We start from the raw sequence: 18,860 nt of genomic DNA, 5'->3' as shown, positions 1-18,860 counted from the left end.
AAAAGGGATAATAATGTACATCGAAAAATAGGCAATGGCATTAGCACAAAGGAAAGAGGCGCCGGGCCTCAGAATTATTCAATAAGACGCATAAGCCGTAAAAGAGCGATCCCCTGTTTTTTAAAATAAAAAGATAATCAACGTTTGAAATCTCTATCTTTAGTAATATATGTATATATGAAAGGAGCGGAAGAGAAGGAATAGGTAAAAGAGTGGAAACGGAGTATCGCGCTTGAGTATCCCTCTCTTTCGAGTCATGTTGAACAGAGGAAAATTCTATGTCACTTACACGCCACTATTGTTATACAGCAACCGGTTTGTGGTGTCTCGCCCGGGGTTGCGAATTCGAGGCTGTGATAGGCGCTTGATCCGGTTGCAGACTTGGCCTGAGGAAATCCCTTCAAGGGCCATTAAGTAAGCTCCCACGCCAGCAACATGGGGAGCAGCCATGGATGTGCCAGACAAAACCCGTCTCGCGTTGTTAGGGAACACGGAGGGGATTTGGTCGCCCGGTGCGTAAATATCCACTGAAAGCCAAACAACACCGTCAGCAAGCGCCTTTCGGTCATTTCACTCGTACAGTTGGAGCAACGGTTTATAAACCTACCAACACTCCCAAAATTGGAAAAGTCCGCCCGAGTGTCTCTTTCTGTGCTCGCTGAAACCGTGCATACCCCACGAGCCGAGGCGGGTGAGGTATTCGCTGCGTCTTCCTGCAAAGGGATCAGAACACACAAACTGCCAACGCAGGTTGGGGAGAGGACACAGCATTTTTAGAACTCACCCCATCGTTGCCGGCTGCAACTGCAAGAAAGATACCGGCGTTTGCTGCATTTGTAGCAACCTGGTTGAACGCACGTGCCCCGGTTCCACCCAAGCTAAGGTTCATAACGGCCCTCCCGAGGATGTTGTTTCGTCTGGCATGGTCTACACACCAGTTGATACCGCTAATGATGCCGCTAGTACTCCCACTGCCTTCGGCATTGAGCACTTTAACAGCAACGATGTTAGCTCTCTTGGCCACGCCGAAGTTTCTCCCGGCAAAGGTCCCGGCGGTATGAGTTCCGTGACCGTTTTCATCTTGGTTGACATCGTTAATCTCATTAGTACCCCAAGTAGCGCGTCCCTCGAACTCAGGGTGCCGAATATCAATACCCGTATCAACCCCATAGATGGTGATTCCCCGACCAGCGGATTCATCAAAGATATAGTCACGGTTACCAGGCCTCTTGTTAGAGATTCGTCCCAGTCCATAAGAGGGAGCATTCCTCTGGGTGACGAAGGCGGTAATATTCACCATTCGGTCTGGCTCAACATACGCCACCTAATTCAAGTCAGGAAATTGGGGTTAGTCATGGGCGGTATGATTCATTTCTCACAGCAGAGTTATTTGCTATTTGCTCGATCGTCTCCCGGGCAAAAGAGCCGCTATAACCTTTCATCCCAGTCGCGCTCCAAGTGCGAGATACACCGCTAAACGCTCCTGCACGCTTCCGGGACTTACTATTCATACCAGTGGCCCAAGTTCTGTGTGATTCGAAGTCGGATTCAGAAATTCCCTCATTCATGACAACTATGTACGAATCTGGAATGACGTCGGTAGCGCCGGCGGCGGCATTGATCATCTCACCTGCCTGGGCAGCAGGGAATGCCGTGATTAAAAGGAGAATGGCGCTGGAGAGGAATCCCATGGTTGATGATGGTTAGGAGTACACTTGAGGGCCCTGCGATGAAAGAGATGTTTATCGCTTGGTGACCAGTGGTGAGAAGATGGAAAGAGACAAATATATATCCAAGGCGGCGGGAAGGCATCCCAATGAATTAAGTGTCGGTAGCATCCGCAAACCTGCGACACCTTCAGAGGGAGCCCGATTTACTTTACCCCGGAGGACTCTTCATGCAACGCGAGACATCTCAAACACCCAGTGTACGGTGATTTGTTCCGTTTGCTGTTTTACGCCACAGCAAAACATCATGAGCCTCGTGCAGTCCTCAGAAGAAAGGTGAAATTATTTGTCGGGCTGTAAGATTTGGCTTGGTATAGTGGTATGCCGAATAGACTTGGTTTAGGGGCATACGCCTTCGTGTCGCTGGAGCAAAGCCGGCTTTAACGCCAGGCCATAGCAAACAAAGACTACAAAGGAAAAAGAACATGCTCGGTCCTCACGTGCGGACGATAGATTCAAATCGGCCATGAAGCAGCCGATTAAGTAATGAAAACCAAGGGAATATGTGATTCTATCACATATCTTGAGATTAGGCATATTCTGCCTACTGGCACTCGACATGGAAATTTCCTTTCCGGTGATCGAGTGAATTGTCCTTTGCTGTGTGCTTTGATAGAAGGATCCGACCACCAGGAACCATTCCCAAACCTATGAAGTCAGACCAAGACTCAAATCTCAAACCCTAGTACCGGTGCCACATGTCTAACACACATAGAGCACGTTAAAAATGCGCGCTTTGTGTCTTTCGCGATACCATAGCGCAGACGCCACGCCGTACTCTGATATACAAGCAAGCCGAGCTCCATGCTCTTTAATGGCGGGATGAAGAACGCCGGTCATACGAGGAGGGGAAAAAAAGAAAAGGAAGGAATCTCGACCTCGTTCGACGGGTGGCTTCCCGCTTATCTGAAGCCAGCACACATCCAACCGAAATGCGTTCGAACTCTGAGCGAACCGAGCCGTATCCTGCGACACGACAAGTTCCATCTGCAGCTACAGATGGGTCTCCTTGCTCCCTAAATAGTAGCAGCATGTGGTCTGACCGGACGAGTATCCTCATAAGCGAAGAGGTAAGCATCAGTCATGGCCGCCGCTACCTGCCCTGGCCCCCTAGGAAAAAGTTGTCCGTCCGTCTGCCTTGCCTGTCTGCCCGTCTTCATCAACCAGCAAGCGACGTTGGAAGGCTTGCGCTCTCATTGGCTAAGGTCCCTGTCTGAGCTAACATGCTTAGTCACATAGCTGCAGCCAATCTCGGCAGCGGGATAGGCTATTCACGTGATCATTCCCCTTGCCTCACCGCCTTGCAGATCGCAGGCTGAAACTCGACGGAAAGGAAATGCGCACAGAGCAAGACCGCTTCACACCAGCCAATTCGTATCAGACGGGTATCGGGGCCCCTGTGGTTGTCCCACTGTTTGATCTATTTTAAATCTGCTCCTTCGTGCCGACTGCGCCGGTGAATATGGGCCCTCGGAGAGATTCTGCAGAGCCTGTGGATCTCACCACGCGGGTCGTGAGTGTGGTGACTTTTTGAGATCTGATCACATGCAGATAGTGGACATTACATCATATATTAGTCATCATGCCCTTATCCCGTCACGTGATACGTAGAAAGCTCTTCATTCGTACTCCGTAGTGGTGACTCGATCAAAAAAATAGAGGAATGGAATCAAATTGAACTAAAGCAAATCATGATTGCATAACCTTGACCTTGTCTCAAGTTTGCACCGTGGATCCTTCAACGCAATGACATCTGCGTAGAGAAGAATCACGCTGACAGCAGCAGCGCGGGACGTTGGTTGGAGTATCTCCGTGTTGTCATTTGGGAGTGAGCTCCGCCAGTGGCTGCAGGCGACGAGGGCCTAGACGAGCGGGCGGGGTTAACCGGAATTGGGTATCACAACACCCTCCACGCAGCGCCCCAGAGATATCAGAACCCTGCCGCGTACGCGCGTGTCCGGTGAATCGCAGTTCCCCAATAGGCGACCAAACCGTCTCTCGCCATCAAGCTTCTAAAACAAACTTCTGATCGGTCACACCACCCTTGATCAAGCAACCTTCTGGTCGATTGATTCCAACTATTACCTTTCTGCGTCTGATGGCGCTCGGTAGATGCATTTTATAAATCATAGGCGAAGGTAAAATGAGCCCTTTGGCTGAAATTTTTTAAAAAAGGACCCCAAAACAGTTGCTACCTAGTAGTGAAACCTATTGGCCAGGTCTCAGTCATCCAATCAACCAGATTCGTGACATTTCCATACTCTTCCCCACGGTTGAAATAGGATGGGATAAGAAGTTGTACGGAGTACCAAGAGTGAGGGACCAAGAACGAGCCTGGATTTGGAATTTAACTGGAAGCCAGGGAAAAGACTGGAGAACTTATTTCGTATACTGGTGGGAGACATGGATCGGCGTCTGTGTCTGTGACCCTAAGGTAGTTGCCGAAAGACGACGAAGCAATGCTATCGATTACAAAGTTCTTCTCATCGGTACCCTTGTTGCTATCGCTCGCTGAATGTCCGTGGCCTTTTCTTGGGTTCAGAGAGAGAAACATGGCGCCCAGCTATAAGATCGGGATACTCTTCCCGATGGAAGGCGCAAGTATGTGGCAAAAAAAGATTGATCCAAGCATGTTGCGAAGCCTGATCGCCGTTGGGAGCAGTCATGTTTTTAAGAGTACATAGGCAGCCGTGCCTAACGCAAGCAGCTTGATTGGGGGAACTCGAGACGACTCATTATTTGTCGAAGACCCAACTCCCGTTCACAAGGCACGTTTCTTCTTCCTTCTCCGCATTTCGTCCATCTAACGACGATACTGGGTATGTTAGCATGCGAATCTGATTGGGGTCTCCCGATGCAGACTGCATACGTGCTTGTTGGGACGGCTACACACATATGGGCCACGTTGGTAATCATAACTGGGCTGGTCAACCCTCCGTTTCTTCATTATCATGCACGCCGCTCGATGCATGATTGTGGAAGTGGATGGAAGGAGGGGCTCTAGAGCCGCTACGATCGTAGTTATGGTGGCATTGACGAGGCTGCAGCGCCTGTAGCTCACTCAGAACCTGAACTGTGCAGGTGTCCAGCTGGGATGAAGACAACAGCAATGCAGAGGGACTATAAGCATCTGGTGCGAAGCACTGTTGTCATTTCGCAGTATAAATCTCTTCAATTCCCACCCAGGGGCGTCGTTTTTACTTATCCACATGTCCCTCTTGACCTAGTAGAGTGAAACTAGAAGAGCGAAACAAAGCGAATGCCTTGATTCATGGGAAAGAAACTCCCTAACTATAGATTCTCGAAAAGGAAAGGTCGAACTGTCTCAAAAACTCAGTCTATCATTGATAACGCCATTGCTAGGTTTTCTCGCAGATATTCAACCTATAAAGACACAGTGAGTTGGTTTGAACATGTCATAAGCTCTGTGAAGGGAGAGGGGAGGGACTTATCCCAATCTAATAACGTTTTCCACCGCCAGATGCCCTCAGTTAGCGGAGTCGCTCCTGCAGCTAGAAGTGAACTATATAGTAGGGATGCCCAGATTGTCATCGAAGAGCAATTCCAGACAGTCATGGACTCTTTTCAGAGGCTCTTTGGGATATTCAGCGTGGTGAATAAATCCGTGTATTATCGCGATTTACTCCACCTCGAACAGGTCATGGGCGCAGAACTGGACAAAGAAACACATCTCCGAAATTTGACGAATGCGGTGTCAGCAGTTTCCCAGACAAAAGATGAGGAGATTAGAAAGCTCGCCGAAGAAAACGAGAGGTTAAAGACGGAGCATGAGACCTTCGAGGAGAACAAGAAGACCTTTAAAGCTGAGAAAGAGGAGTTTGAGAAAAAATGTCGCGACATGGAAAAGAACTACAAGAGTCGGGAGGAAGAGCTTGAGGAGAGGTTTAAAGAAAAACGTAAAACTGCGGAAGAACTTCTTAAGAAACGTCTTGAGAGGGAGAAGAAGGCGGTGGAAGAAAAGGTGGAAAGCGAACTCGAGGAGCTCAAATTCAGGAACGCAGAACTGAAGATGAAACTCGAGACAAAAATGTCCGAGTCCGAACTCAAAATTGAGAGGTACGAGGCGTACGAAAAACTGCAGAAGGAAAAAATCAACGACCTGGAATCAAAGCTGCAAGTCGTTGACCCCAGTTATGCGATGAGCAAGAAGTCCAGCACATACTAGTAAGAGAGAAAGCGCCCTCTTGAGCAATAAAAACATGAAAAGCTAACCTCCATCTGCACAACCAGTCACGAGATCTTCGGGAAATTTTCAGATAAGATTGCGAAGATTGCGGACGATCATTTTGGAAAAAGCCCACCCGAGGATCACATAAACATCGTACGTCCTCCGTATTACCAATATGAAGATGATTTTGGTTCCTTTTTTTCTTTTTTTGGCTAACAGCGCAATAGATGCAACTTTTAGGACAGCAGCACAGACTTTCTGAGGTCAGTAAAATATTCAATTATGCTTCCAGTTCGGAGACGGAAGTCGCAGCAAACCTCAGAAAGTGCGCCATTCGCCATTTCATTGCATCTCAAGTCGCTAAGGTGCTCATGAATTCACCCTTCTCCCCAAGGACATCAGATCGGGACAATAAGGGTCTGCAAGCTATTCATGACTCATCAAAACTCAACAATCACCAAAGGATGTTGTGGAGAATGATCACTTTGAGAGCTATTGATAGCCGCGCCGGGTTTACAGCATGGGCGAAAGAGCTATCAGCGGAGGCCATGGAGAAGATTCAATACCTCGTCGAAAACAAGCAGCATAGTAAAATCAAAAGAGAGCTGGCAAGCCTGTTCGAATTTACACTTGATGTGTGGGATATAACGATGAGAGACGGGCGTAATTTGGTGATCAATACGCACCCGCCCAGCAAGCATAACGGGACGTGGAAGTTCATAGACAACCCTTTGCCTTTCAGCAACGGAAACGGTAGCACTACAGCAACTGCAGCACCGAGAGTCGTAAAACAAGAGTCGTTTGCCATCTTCCCTCGGATCACAGGGGAGTTTGAAGTGGAAGGAAAGAATGAAGATATGAAAGAAGAGATTCTCCATCCGGGAATTGGGCTCTTCTCTGATTCTCCTGTGTTCGAGCTGGGCCTAAGGGAATTCCAGGAGCTTAAGAGAGAGGTCAACAATTCCCATAAGCGACACGCATCCATTTCGTCCCCAATAATAGCAGAGCCGCAGCAGCTATCACTTGACACAGGAGCTGGCAGGCCGAGAAATGGATCGACCTAACCGTTGGCATTGGCTGGAAAAGGGAAAATGAGGAACATGACCGATGAGTTTCAACTTGGATGATAGGTGTCCCCATGTCGTTGTCGACTTCCGCTTTCCAGAATTGCACTCCAATTGCTCAGCCCCACGGAAGCGTTTCATTTCATCGGTAGTCAAAGCAGCTGGGGCGAAGTCAGCGCAAACAGGCAACAAAGGGCCTCAGCACCATGCCTAGGCTAGAAAGGGAATGGGACTAGTAATAATAGTAGTTAGTAATGATAATTTATCAAGGCCGCCATTCCACATATTCACATTCATTTTGCATAACTGACGAGATCGGTAATATTGGCACTTCTGTCTCCTCCGCCCGGTGGGTGGTCTTATCGCACTGTTGGTAAACTGCGGGGAAGTATGTCGGTACTTCATTGGCGAGAGCGAGATTCCCGGTAGCCATGGACCGCCCAGCTCTTTGCGTCGCAGGTGACTCCGACAGACTCGAGCCTTGAGGGTGTGCGTATCCAAGTGTGCGGCTATCGGACGACATTAGTGCTGCGAGAGCGTTTTTGACCTGTGAGGTTTACGCACAAGGTGCAATGGAGCTGTCTTTGAAGGATAAAACTGTCTGGAGAGTAGTTACAGAGAAAACAATAAACGTACTCCATATTTAATCGCTAAATATATATATATATAAATATAAATATAAAATAATAATAATAATGAAAAATAGAACTAATTTTGCCCGAATTTCCTTGTGTCCTTCAGGCCCCAAGGGAGTGATTGGCGCCAAAACGGACGGCTTCAGCAATCAAGCTCGCACAAACACCCAAATCTAAAAATATTTCTGGGAGCGGACATGACTCACCATTGGTCTGAAGCTGAGCCCCAGGAGTCTCCTTGACTTGTGTGACTGGGGCTGGGAATCGTATTTTGTGCGACGTCGACGACCTACACGTTAGGCGGTCGATTGGCGCGGGGAACTCTGCGGGCGAAGAGGACCCTTGGCCTCACCACAGTTAATCTCGTCCGTCCCAAGGCCAGCGACAGGCCCGGCAACAGAACGGCGGCCTGGGTCTCACTGCCATCATTCTTCAGCCCCCGTTTTAATAATCATAATATCACCGCTAGTTGGACGGATCTGCCGATAGGGCTGAAGCACTAACCCACCCGTGAAGCATCGAATGTATGTCAAGCTGGGCTTGCTGACCCAGCTCCAGAGCCGCTGATCCACCCCTCGTCCACCTTGCGCTGCTTGAAGATGTGTGAGGTTCGTGGATCTCCCTTTTCTCGACCGCGTTTCCCGCCCAGACGATGCGTTCTCCTCAGTCTTTTGGTATTATCATAGTTAAATCAGCTGCACAATTTCACCTGCTTCCCCCGATGCCCCTGTCGCCCACGGTGCCGGGAGCTTGGGAGAAACCCCAACCGCGTCCTCAAGCACCAACCCGCTGGAACACGCACCCTCACGCCCCGCTCGAGTATGCATTGAAGAAAACTGGTTCTAACCCTGTCGCAGTTGGCTCCTAGCCATGGCATCAGTTTATCCAGACTTAGATACCCCCCTTCTTAAGGTCAGCCGGCCCGTTGCAGCATGCTCCCGGTGCCGCAATGCAAAGATCAAATGCGACGGCAAGCTGCCCGCTTGTTCCGCCTGTGAGAAAGCAGGAAGAGGCAGCAGCTGTTCCGGCGCCACAGATAAGTTTGCCAAGGGCAAGGAAAGAAGCTACGTCGCCTCGCTCGAAGCCCAATGCGAGCGACTCGAAAAGAAGATCGAGGCCACCAAACGGCGTCAGCAGGGAATTGTTGTTGCGCAGGCTGACCGGGAGAATGTCGGCGTACATGCAACGCCGACGGCTACTACTTCATCCTCCAACAGTGGAGATGCTACCTACGGCCAGGAGTGTTCTGACATTGATGATTTAGTCGGCGATTTTGGCTTTTTGTTCGTTGCTCCTCAGACCCAGAGTCCTCAACCCCCCTCCCATTTCACGAGCTGTGTTATGCTTACGGCACTTACAGGGCTGTAAATGCGACCTCCAGGGATTTCTATGGAATCTGTTCTTCCACCTCATTCGCCGGCTTACTCCTTACCGTTGCTGTCGCGCAACCACTGCCGCGGCCAATCCCACGCATCGGGTTGCCGCCCCATTCTCAGGTTGCGAGTCTTACCCTGAGCTACTTTGATAACTTCTATCCATTGATGCCATTTTTGTCAGAAACAAACTTCTGGGCTTCTGTGGATGCTATCTACCAAGATAATGGCCGCTTTGCAAATAGTCACGATCATTGGACGCTACGTATGGTGCTGGCCATTTCCGCCGCCTCAAAATCAAGACTTATGAATGATCGAGACAGTCAGATAGCAATGTCCTATGTGCACGTTGCACTTGGTCATTCCGAAGATGTCCTAAAGCCAGGCACCATTGCCGGAATCCAGGCCATCTTGCTTCTCGCACAGTATTCCATGCTTAATCCGGGTCATTTTAGGACATGGTACCTTATTGGGATCGCAGCACGGGTAGCCACTGACCTAGGCATTCATCAAGAGCACGCCTCCGCAGCCTACCTCGACAAAGCTGTTTTGGATTCTCGCCGAAGAACTTTCCACTGTGTATATTCTCTCGATCGGTATGGATCCGTGTTCCTAGCCACTCCATTTTTCCTTTGCCTAAAGGCTAACACTAAGACATGCGGGCATAAGAACCGTGAGCACAGCTTTGGGTCGGGCATTTTCATTTTCGGATGACTCCATCAACGTCCCATTTCCACCCGATCCGCCGCTTTCTGCCCCCACGCCGCCCTGGCACAGCGGCCTATTTCTCAGGAGCATTGAACCTGCATTGTGTCTCTTTCAAATACGCCACTTTCAATCGGCTGCTTATCAAGACATGTTTCTAAGTGGGCACCAGCATTCACCTACTGCGCAATCGTGTGCCTGGGAACGTTGTTCAGCGGCAGCGACCTGGTTCCAAAATTGTCCCAAAGACGCACCAGCGCATTTCTCTACCTTGTTTCACCTCGAATACCTTTACACCCTTATTCTCGTGCTATCTCCATCAAACCGCTCTCCAACAATCAGCGAGACGAATCAAATTCTTCTTTTCGAATATTCCATCGACTTTATCTCCCAGCTATATAATGAAGTTACAACTCCAACAGCTTTCGCCCCACTTCTCACATACATAGATATCGAACGCACCTACTACGTAGTATGCAAATTATTCAATCTTCTCCGTCAAAATCATCATGAACTCTTGCGAGACAAGGACGCTGAGCAACGAAAGCTTCAAAGATCACGTCCTATTGGGGGAGCTCTTCCCGCACCATTAAGAACGACCGCCACATGCCGACAAGATTCGACGAAGCGGGCCCTAACATGCCTATATGAGGCACATTCGATATTCGAATATGCGTTCCGTCGTTGGAATGTGCGCTCCTTATTGGATGGCTTCAATCACAGCTCTATTGAGCTTCGAGTGATGCTGTCATCGATGCTCGAGCAGCAGCAGCAGCAGCAGCAATACACTCAACCTGCACATGGAGCCGTTAAACAATCGCGTTTGCCCAGGTACTAGCCTGCTTAGTGGCTGACAACATCAAACAAACATATCTTGGATATCTGACATCTACGGAGAACACGTCTCTCAAGGCATCTGTCCAGCTCTTTAACGGGTGTCTATCATTTCTATACATCTTCCCATGAGACATATAACTAGGACTCCCTTTGTTTCGCCCGTTTAACTAGCTTCTCGATTTCATTTGTTCTGCAGAAGAGGGGGTTGTGCCCCCGAATGTCATGATCCTCTGACGCGAGCATTCCTATACATTGGCTTGGATGATCAAAAGCAGCCCTATCCGTTCTGCCTTTCTCTTTGAAACTGTTTAACTTTCTGCCATCACCCTTGACGGCGATAGCAGGTATAGCATAGCGCTTTTTAATCAAAGTTCTCACATTTCTGTACATGAGCACGCGCTTTCCTATGCATAATATCCGCACAGGCTGCACTTGCCTCGCACATTCCTGCAGCACAAATATATGAAACGTGCAAAGAAAGAGCAAGCCAATGGCCGACTTCATTCCCGGGAAAGCCAGCAGGCCATCCGATCATAACAAGTCGGCCATCTCAACGATGATATTCACGAGCCCTTGCGCAAAGCACCGCCGGAAGAGTTCGCCTCTCGAATAGGACTGCAATTTTATTTTTTGAGTTGCCTATCGCTACACTACAAAAGAAATGTATTGGCCATTGGCCTGGGCGATCTTCACCACAAGCAGCCTTATGATATATGGTAAATTCCCGGCCCTTGAAGGAAAATCTCACCTACTAAAAGGCGTTATACTTCAGCTAGATCAATAACAACACATGCCGCTCCACTTGACGGTGGAAAGAACCCGCAGATCTCCCAATCAAGCCTCGAGACCGTCGAGACGAGCCGTGAGGAACTCGACAAACTCCTCTCGACAGATTCTAGTGACGGTTTTCGCGGCGATCCCATCAAACCATACGGCGGTAAGGTTCCAATACATAGGAATAGTCTCCTTCGTTCCGAGCAATTTAGACGGTTGGTCGGCGATCTACAGACCTGCGGCACGGACCTCCTCCCGTATGGATCTGAAGATTTCCTCGCAAGATCTACCGAAGTAAAAGGGTCAAGTATAAGATCTTGTCGGGAGGCGATATTCACCTTCCTCAAATGGACCAAGGGCGATAATCCGTACCTGAATCTTTCGAACGTCAGTCGTGCACAGTTGATTAAAAGTGCGTTAGATGGTGATTGCGGATGTGCGTATCTGCCCAGTTCGGAGCTGACGTTTTCGAGTCTACGCCATGGACATGCAAAACGAAACAACATCGATTCCATGGATGATCCTCCCGCTCATGGTCACACACAGTGTAAAGGATCATCAAAGATACCCAGGGCTAACCCACTTGAGATCCCCGATGTGCCAACTCCATCACATCTACAAGCTTGCGAAGAGAAAATGTGTAGAATCGGCGACTTGGACAAAATATGTACTCAGCCCAAATATCGAATGACTATGGCTGAGATCGGGGTTTGCAAGATGTGCTACCCCAAAAATGAGGAGCAGCTGCGACTTTACTGCATTGTCCGTGAAAAACGGGAGAGGAGGGCCTTTTTTGTGGCGTCTGCGATGGTAGCCATATTCGCGATCGGCGTAGCGGGGGTAATCGTTTTTAATGACTGCGTTCAAAAAAGGGCGAGAGAGGCATCTAGCAATATGGGAGAGGGAAGGATATATCCGCTTCGATGCTGCGGTCTCTGGGATTTTCTCAAACGGCCCTGGGCTTCACGGGTTTGCGGATACTTCAAGCGCGGCAGAGAAACAACAGGTGTCGAGGGATCTACATTCAACAGAACAACCGTTACAGAGGAGGCGGTACTTGCTAAAACTTTCGAGGACGGAAACAGCACGAACGCCGATCATTCCAACGGGTACGAACTCGAAACTATCGATCCCAGGGCCCTGAACAGTTTTCGGAGAGTCGGGACGTATGGGAATTGGGCAATAGGAAGTACAATTCCTGCTGTGCCTCAAGCCGAGAGACCCAATATTCAAAGGCGATTCGCAACGACGAACGTCTCGTCAGCTTGGATGTCTTCCAGAGAAAGCTTTGACATCGATGATGTTCCATCTCCGTCTGCGTGTCCCACAGAACCTAGCTCTTCACTTCAAACTGGCAACGCCCGCAGCGAACGCTGAACGATATGATTGGGGGCGTAACCGAAAATAAGATTCTTGTATTGTGAGGCGAAACGACGAGGAGTCAAGCTGCGGTTAGCTATCATAGGTGGCAAATTTGGTTTTGTCTCAGCTAATGGCTTCAAACACTCACAATCCCTTTTTGAGTCCAGATCCTTTGTTCGTTACTTGGGTACTTCGTATTGAATACAAATACTCCGTAGTTACACAATATCAGACAAAGCTCTAGCAGTGGGACGATTTACCTCAGGATACAGTCACCATTCCCATGACTTGAACGGCAAAGCATATTCCCTGGTCGAAGAAAGGAGGCCATTCTGTGGAGTTGAGAACAATCTGTAGTCGACCGTGATCACCAGAGTCGATATGTCTAACTCGCTTCAGCAGTTCAGGAGGGTTAATCATTTTCCACTCCTAACAAACTATCTAACTAAGTGATGTCTGAGACAAGAGATACTCCACACTGTCAAACCACACCAATGACTCCCGAAGTCCCTGTTCTTCTCAGCTTAGGTTGAGATATGCACATATATGTACTCCGTATATCCGGAGAATATAAGATATTTCATACATGCCTTGCAAGACATTGTGCATGCAAGCCCCGCCCCGTCTCCCATTTTAAGTCATGAAAACATGAGGTTCATTTCACATATGTACTCTGTATCCAATCCTCAAAACAATCGTCCTACCTTTGATCTTTGCCAATTTGCTTCTTTCTTTCTTTCTTTCTTTCTTTCTTTTTTTGCCTTCCTCTTTGGCTTTATAGATCCTTCGTCCTCTCATCGCTTCCCTGGATCCAGGCGTCCAGCTTCGCGCGATCTCTCACCTTGAATCCGACTTTGAACTGCTTTGGATCAAGCGTCAAAGCACACTTGTTGATACCGGCCTCGAGACAATCCAAGATCGGATCGTCAGCGCGGTTCTTCGCCGGAACGATTCGGAACGCGGAGATGAGGCGCAGGAAAGCGGTGTAGAGTTCTCGGTTGGCGAGGTGGGAGCCAGCGCACATGCGGCTACCAGCGCCGTAGGCGTAGTGTGGCGTTCCTGCACCATCGGAGACGTTGAGGTAGCGTTCGGGGCGGAATTCGTAAGGGTTCTTGAAGTGGTTCTCGTCGTAGTCGGCGGCATAGGCGTTCTGTGAAAAAGACATAAGTGAGTTAGCGTTCATAGCTGGAGGAGGGACAGCCAGGATGGCACTTGTGGGGAGGGAAAATACCATGAAGAAAGTAGTTCCAGCGGGGATAGTTGCTCCCTTGTATTCGATGTCCTTGATACTGACGCGTGGTAGGCAGATGGGGATGACGGTCCAGAATCGGAGAACTTCCTTGACAAAGGCCGTGATGTAAGGGACTTTCTCTTCGACGAGACATCGCTCCCAGGCATCGCCATCGGGGTAAACCTTCATGATCTCCTGATAAGCGCGTTCCTGGATCTCTTGGCCATGCGCAGAGGCGAGATAAGCGATCCCCATAATCAAATTGCCGGGAACGGTATCGAGACCGGCGGACACCATAGTCAAACAGATAGACTTGAGCTCAGCTATATTGATACAGTCAGCGAAACTGCCTTAAGAATCATTCGAACTACAGGAAGAAAAAAAAAAAAAAATACTCACCTTCATTGAGCTTGGCCTCTGGATCCTTCAAAATATTTCCGGTAATACATGGTTTATCGGTGCCCTTCGCAATTCGGTCTCTCAGCATATCCAAGAGTAAAGACAGATATCTATCACGACGCTCTCTGAACTCCTTGGCTTCATTGTTGCGGCTGGGCCATAGCCGCAGCAACGGAATATAATCCTGCCAGTTGTTGCTGGTGCTTCGGAAGTTGCTGACCACGCGCTCGACATGGCAAATTTCCTTCAAGAGTTCGTCTTCGATGCTGCCGTCGATGCGGATACCGTAGTTCAGGGTCAAACTGGTGTTAAGGGCAAAGCGCTGGAAGTATGGGTTGGGGTCCACGTCCACGGTTCCATCTTTGCTGTCGTTCAGCAACTCCTTGATGCTGACTGTGGATTCGAGGTCGATGATTGGCATGTATGATTGAACCGCAGGACGGTTAAGAGCGGTGGCAGCAGCCTTCCGGCGGCGCTTGCAAGATTCATCCCATGGAGAAGTGCCAATGGTGAACCCCTGTGAACTTGAGACGACGGTATGGAAAGTATGAAGAGTTGGGCGGGAGATTAGGGATGATTGGTGAGTGATCCAAAAGTGTTTGACGGAGTCAAACGTGTTTGCAAAAATGATTCTCTGAAAAGGAACAAGTTGACCTCAGTCAGTCGAAATTCTGGATCTCACTCCTCCAGGGGGGGTTGTGTTCTTCACGTACCTTATTACCAAGTCGGACCTGGAAGACCTCTCCGTATTTCTTCACCCAGTCTTGGGCCTTTTTCGCGTGGGAGTCTCCGAGCTGTATCAGGTTCCCGAACATCGGTACACCTGGAATCTCCGGGAGATTCTTGATCTTCGGGATGTCGGTCTTATTCAATTGCTTGATCACAAAGTAGACCACCGCCACGACGGCGATGGCTATCGTCTGATAACCCATGTTTGGCAACCTGTGCACCACCGCTCTCAGAGATTCAGACCAAGGATGGCAATGACGGAAACGGAATGTTCGATAAAGACGAGCAAATTGAGGTGCTGGCTGACCCGGGGGGCAGATACCGATGGGCCGCTGCAAGCGAATTCGGAAGAGTGTTCTCTTCCCTGAGCCTACATGCAGAGAACTAATCCAGCCACCGAATGGGTTGTGCAATATCCGAGTCTGCAGCTACGGGTCACAGCGAGTCTTGAAAAGAAAGGAAGGTCGTACCGGGATCAAATAAATACCCAACGATCCAAAGGCCGGAATTTCGACTCAGCGTCATGAATGGAGGCCACGGGAGTTCGTGAGAAAATACGTAACAGGCGCTGCCGTCTCAACCTATTTGACTTGGGGTGTCCCCGCATTTACCCACAGCCCCGTATAGAATCTCGCTGAGCGCGGAGGTGTGATTCGTACGGAATTCCGCACACGATGATTCTACAGCTCAGAATCCCGTTCTGAGGGACGAAAGCCAAGCATATTTCTATGCATAACTAAGCTTCATCGAAGGTAGAATCTCTGACTGTGGCCACGCCGGCCATACAGTATACGACCCCCTAAACGCGAAGCAGCAATTGCGACGAACGACGAACGATGATAAGAAAGCTGCACATCCCGAAGCTGGCCGGCACGCCCGGGCTCAACGCCAAACCCCACACCACTGCAAACCTTCCCCGGCGTTTCCGGCTTGGCGCTGGCCCGTGCGGCAGCAGTTTGATGGCGCGGAATTTCCGCCGTTGCGCGTTTTCCCCCGCAATCAACATAGCCGGATCGGGAGTCGGCGGCGGGCGGTGCCGACGACGAAGCCGAGAGCTGGCAGTCAACGCGCACATCAAAGATGCCTTTCTAACTGTCATGTAACTAGCTATATTACTCTGTACAGCAACTCTGATCTGTTCCCGGGAGCTACGGTGATATCTGTCGTCCAAGTGCCCCAGCGGCTAATGCCACTTGAAGGAAGCCAGATGTACTCCGTACAGCGAGCTAGAAATCCCCGATCGTTGGCAAACGGCGAAGAGATCCACTTGGTGGAAAAATCGACCCCATGCCTCACGCGCCTGTCACCCGCCCAAGCGACAACGTAAGGTTTCATTCCGCACTTGGAGCTGTACCCCAAGCCCAAGCTTCCTGCCCAGGATGCGAGCTTTTCCCTATGCTTCACTCGAGATGGTGGTTTTGATAAAAGACTTTATTGGGGGGAGGAGGGAAGAACGCCGAAATAAGGCCGTTGGAGAAGTCGATCTGATGCTAATATCCACTTTGGGCTACGGGGCAACTAGTCACTAAATTACATACTCTGCGTTTACTACGTAGTCATCTGCAGGATTATGGCTCCGCATAGCAAGCCGGATACGGAATGCAGACCATCAACATTTTGAATGCCTTCCATGGAGATCATTGCCGCCATGTGATAAGCTTGGGAAAAATTTAGTCTTTCGATAACGGGGCTTTGCATGATTTTCATCTCGCATGGCGCGGTGGAGATCTACATCCCTCGCCCCTGTGAGAACCGCCATCATCCAGGAACCGCATAGATGGAATTCGTGCCGCTGGGCCGACTGATCTTGAATATCGGTCCAGGACACCGGTCCCAGTGCCGTCGACCGGAATGCCCTCGCGCGCTGGGTAGCGGCAATTGGGATGGCAAACACAGCAGGGATTCGAGGTGCCAATTTATCCTGCTCCTCTGCGAATGGGGAGCTAAGAAAAAATCAATATAAGGGACTGGATGATACCCTCTTGAAGAAACATTCATATTCATGTCGGAAGCGAGACGCGCGTGCATTCCTCAACATAATGATACGGAACGATACCATCCTGGATACTCTGTACACCTCACAAAAAGAAAATAGATCTCAGGCGTTGAGCGATAAGTGCGCACCTTATACGGAGTACATACAATGCTTGATTGTGAGTACAGATACAGACACACATGAAAACTCCAGCACCCTTTGATCAGCATATCACAGGATTTGCTACTGGCCTTGGCTATAGTGAAGGCTACTCACACCTTCGCCCGTTATCAAAGCCCAACTCGCTTGCGGCTTCTACTTATCTGGATCAAGATATCGTTTTGCAATGGTCGAATTAGAGCTAAAAGTATTGCTGTCTCCCTGCAGATGTATGGTTTGACAGTTGAAGTGAAGCGACTTTGTCTTGTACGACACTACGTCCTGTACATGTGTGCGGTGTTTGTTGGAACCAGATGAGTGACAAAGAGCGTCGCAGCAGGCTCAGATTCGGCTCAGATTGGAGACGGAAAGATTTGAAAATGACCCGAAAACTCAAAAAGAGAGATTTTGCTGATCAGGATCCCGATCAGCGTCAGAATGGCAAAACGAGATGTTTCTGATTTTCAGCTTGTCCGCCTAGCATTTCAAAACTGGCCGTGAATTCGTATTTGCTGACCAGTCTCCCGTCCAACATGAGGGTCACAGCAGATTCAGCGACAAGAAATAGCAAATGAATCCATGACCGAGGAAAACCAAAGCGCCCTAGCATCGATGCACGTGAAACCACGGAGCAGTGAACAGTTACCAGGCCATTACTCGCTAGGCTGCTCCTAGTTGAGTCAACGGATCAAATTGCTTGCAATATCAACTCGCCTTGCCAGTTTGGAGGAGTGCATTCTCAAGCTTCTGGAAGGCTTGGCGGAGCATGCACTCGTCTTGGCGATGCATGACAGCTGAGCGAGCAGGGATGAGGGCGTCGCGCAATATGGCGCCGTCAAGAACACACGTCGAGCTGTCCAGACAGATCATGCATGCGGATGCACGGCGATGGAAGGCGAAGGAGCGCTTTACATGCAAGGATCAATACTACATATGGGGGTAATCATCTCATGGGATCATCCCAGCCAACAACTGTGGCTTGCCCCTAATCTTATATGGCTCGACGGAAGACATGGTTTCGAGAAAAGAGAATTCCATCCTTTTTTTTCAACAGGAAAATTTTCACTCCACCTGGATCGTGCATTTTAACAATCTCAACAAAAAAAAAAAAAAGTTAAGTTTTCATGATCCTATATTACTTATAGGTCGGCATCTTAAGACACTCTGAGCTCCCCTTCTCATCTCATTGCTCATTTGACGAACGCTTTCCTGTAGAGCTATCATCCGATTTGTCGGAAGATCTGTGAAGCTACCTTCGGAAAGACGACGAAGAATGTGGAGGAAAAAAAAAAAAAGAAAAGAAGACAAGCACTTGTGTGAGTTAGTGGCAGGTCACCTAGCATCAACGAAAAATCGACTTTTCTGTGCGATCACGCAAGAGAATAAAGTATGGGATTCCGAAGTAACTCGCTGGTGCAACTCGATGACGGTGTGGATGCGGGTGAAACAATCGTCGCACCAGTCAGAAAATGTCTGCTTTCCCAACCGCGACTCCCTTCCGGTCGATCTATGGAGAGCGGTGAATGCAGTCAGCCGCAAATCGATGTGAAGCACCCACATGAAATGCCGACCGTCTGAAGGCGTGATCTCAGGCAATGCACCCCCAAGGTGCCTCGCTTCAAGGTTAGTTTTACCCAGCATATCGCTGTCAAGGTAAATTATGATCATCTCAAGATCGGGATGCTGGTTTATTTTATTTTA

At 49.3% G+C, this 18,860-nt stretch overlaps 8 protein-coding genes across 8 annotated transcripts; 4 read left to right on the top strand and 4 right to left on the bottom strand.

Moving 5' to 3' along the window:
* Positions 1-285: 285 nt before the first annotated feature.
* CIMG_07023 (subtilisin-like protease) lies at positions 286-1,691 on the bottom strand (the record flags this gene model as incomplete). The annotated part of the gene is made up of 4 exons (XM_001243126.1): positions 286-527; positions 608-713; positions 785-1,324; positions 1,380-1,691. 4 exons carry the CDS (start codon positions 1,689-1,691, stop codon positions 286-288), a joined length of 1,200 nt encoding a protein of 399 aa, XP_001243127.1.
* A 1,686-nt stretch (positions 1,692-3,377) lies between these two features.
* Positions 3,378-4,933, top strand: CIMG_11875 (uncharacterized protein). Its single transcript, XM_012358720.1, has 3 exons — positions 3,378-4,025; positions 4,097-4,495; positions 4,556-4,933. Exon 2 carries the CDS (start codon positions 4,187-4,189, stop codon positions 4,409-4,411), a length of 225 nt encoding a protein of 74 aa, XP_012214143.1. The 5' UTR covers positions 3,378-4,025; positions 4,097-4,186; the 3' UTR covers positions 4,412-4,495; positions 4,556-4,933.
* Positions 4,934-5,208: 275 nt separating this feature from the next.
* Positions 5,209-6,980, top strand: CIMG_11874 (uncharacterized protein; the record flags this gene model as incomplete). The annotated part of the gene is made up of 3 exons (XM_012358719.1): positions 5,209-5,912; positions 5,979-6,069; positions 6,144-6,980. The coding sequence occupies 3 exons, from the start codon at positions 5,209-5,211 to the stop codon at positions 6,978-6,980; spliced, it is 1,632 nt and encodes a 543-aa protein (XP_012214142.1).
* A 210-nt stretch (positions 6,981-7,190) lies between these two features.
* CIMG_07020 (uncharacterized protein) lies at positions 7,191-7,503 on the bottom strand (the record flags this gene model as incomplete). The annotated part of the gene is made up of 2 exons (XM_001243123.2): positions 7,191-7,212; positions 7,292-7,503. 2 exons carry the CDS (start codon positions 7,501-7,503, stop codon positions 7,191-7,193), a joined length of 234 nt encoding a protein of 77 aa, XP_001243124.2.
* Positions 7,504-8,067: 564 nt separating this feature from the next.
* On the top strand, positions 8,068-10,891 carry CIMG_07019 (C6 transcription factor). The gene is made up of 4 exons (XM_001243122.2): positions 8,068-8,223; positions 8,473-8,898; positions 8,976-9,584; positions 9,658-10,891. Exons 2-4 carry the CDS (start codon positions 8,486-8,488, stop codon positions 10,529-10,531), a joined length of 1,896 nt encoding a protein of 631 aa, XP_001243123.2. The 5' UTR covers positions 8,068-8,223; positions 8,473-8,485; the 3' UTR covers positions 10,532-10,891.
* A 300-nt stretch (positions 10,892-11,191) lies between these two features.
* CIMG_07018 (uncharacterized protein) lies at positions 11,192-12,681 on the top strand (the record flags this gene model as incomplete). Its single annotated transcript, XM_001243121.2, has 2 exons — positions 11,192-11,246; positions 11,303-12,681. 2 exons carry the CDS (start codon positions 11,192-11,194, stop codon positions 12,679-12,681), a joined length of 1,434 nt encoding a protein of 477 aa, XP_001243122.2.
* Positions 12,682-13,162: 481 nt separating this feature from the next.
* Positions 13,163-16,154, bottom strand: CIMG_07017 (phenylacetate 2-hydroxylase). The gene is made up of 4 exons (XM_001243120.2): positions 15,010-16,154; positions 14,297-14,930; positions 13,898-14,220; positions 13,163-13,816 (listed from the first exon to the last, which is right to left on the bottom strand). Exons 1-4 carry the CDS (start codon positions 15,226-15,228, stop codon positions 13,442-13,444), a joined length of 1,551 nt encoding a protein of 516 aa, XP_001243121.1. The 5' UTR covers positions 15,229-16,154; the 3' UTR covers positions 13,163-13,441.
* Positions 16,155-16,634: 480 nt separating this feature from the next.
* On the bottom strand, positions 16,635-17,029 carry CIMG_07015 (uncharacterized protein; the record flags this gene model as incomplete). Its single annotated transcript, XM_001243118.1, has 2 exons — positions 16,635-16,968; positions 17,004-17,029. 2 exons carry the CDS (start codon positions 17,027-17,029, stop codon positions 16,635-16,637), a joined length of 360 nt encoding a protein of 119 aa, XP_001243119.1.
* Between the last annotated feature and the right edge of the window lie 1,831 nt (positions 17,030-18,860).

Source organism: Coccidioides immitis (genome assembly GCF_000149335.2).
Source record: "Coccidioides immitis RS genomic scaffold supercont3.2, whole genome shotgun sequence".
In the NCBI taxonomy this organism is placed as follows: Eukaryota; Fungi; Ascomycota; class Eurotiomycetes; order Onygenales; family Onygenaceae; genus Coccidioides; species Coccidioides immitis.
This window is presented reverse-complemented; position numbering and strand designations above follow the sequence as displayed.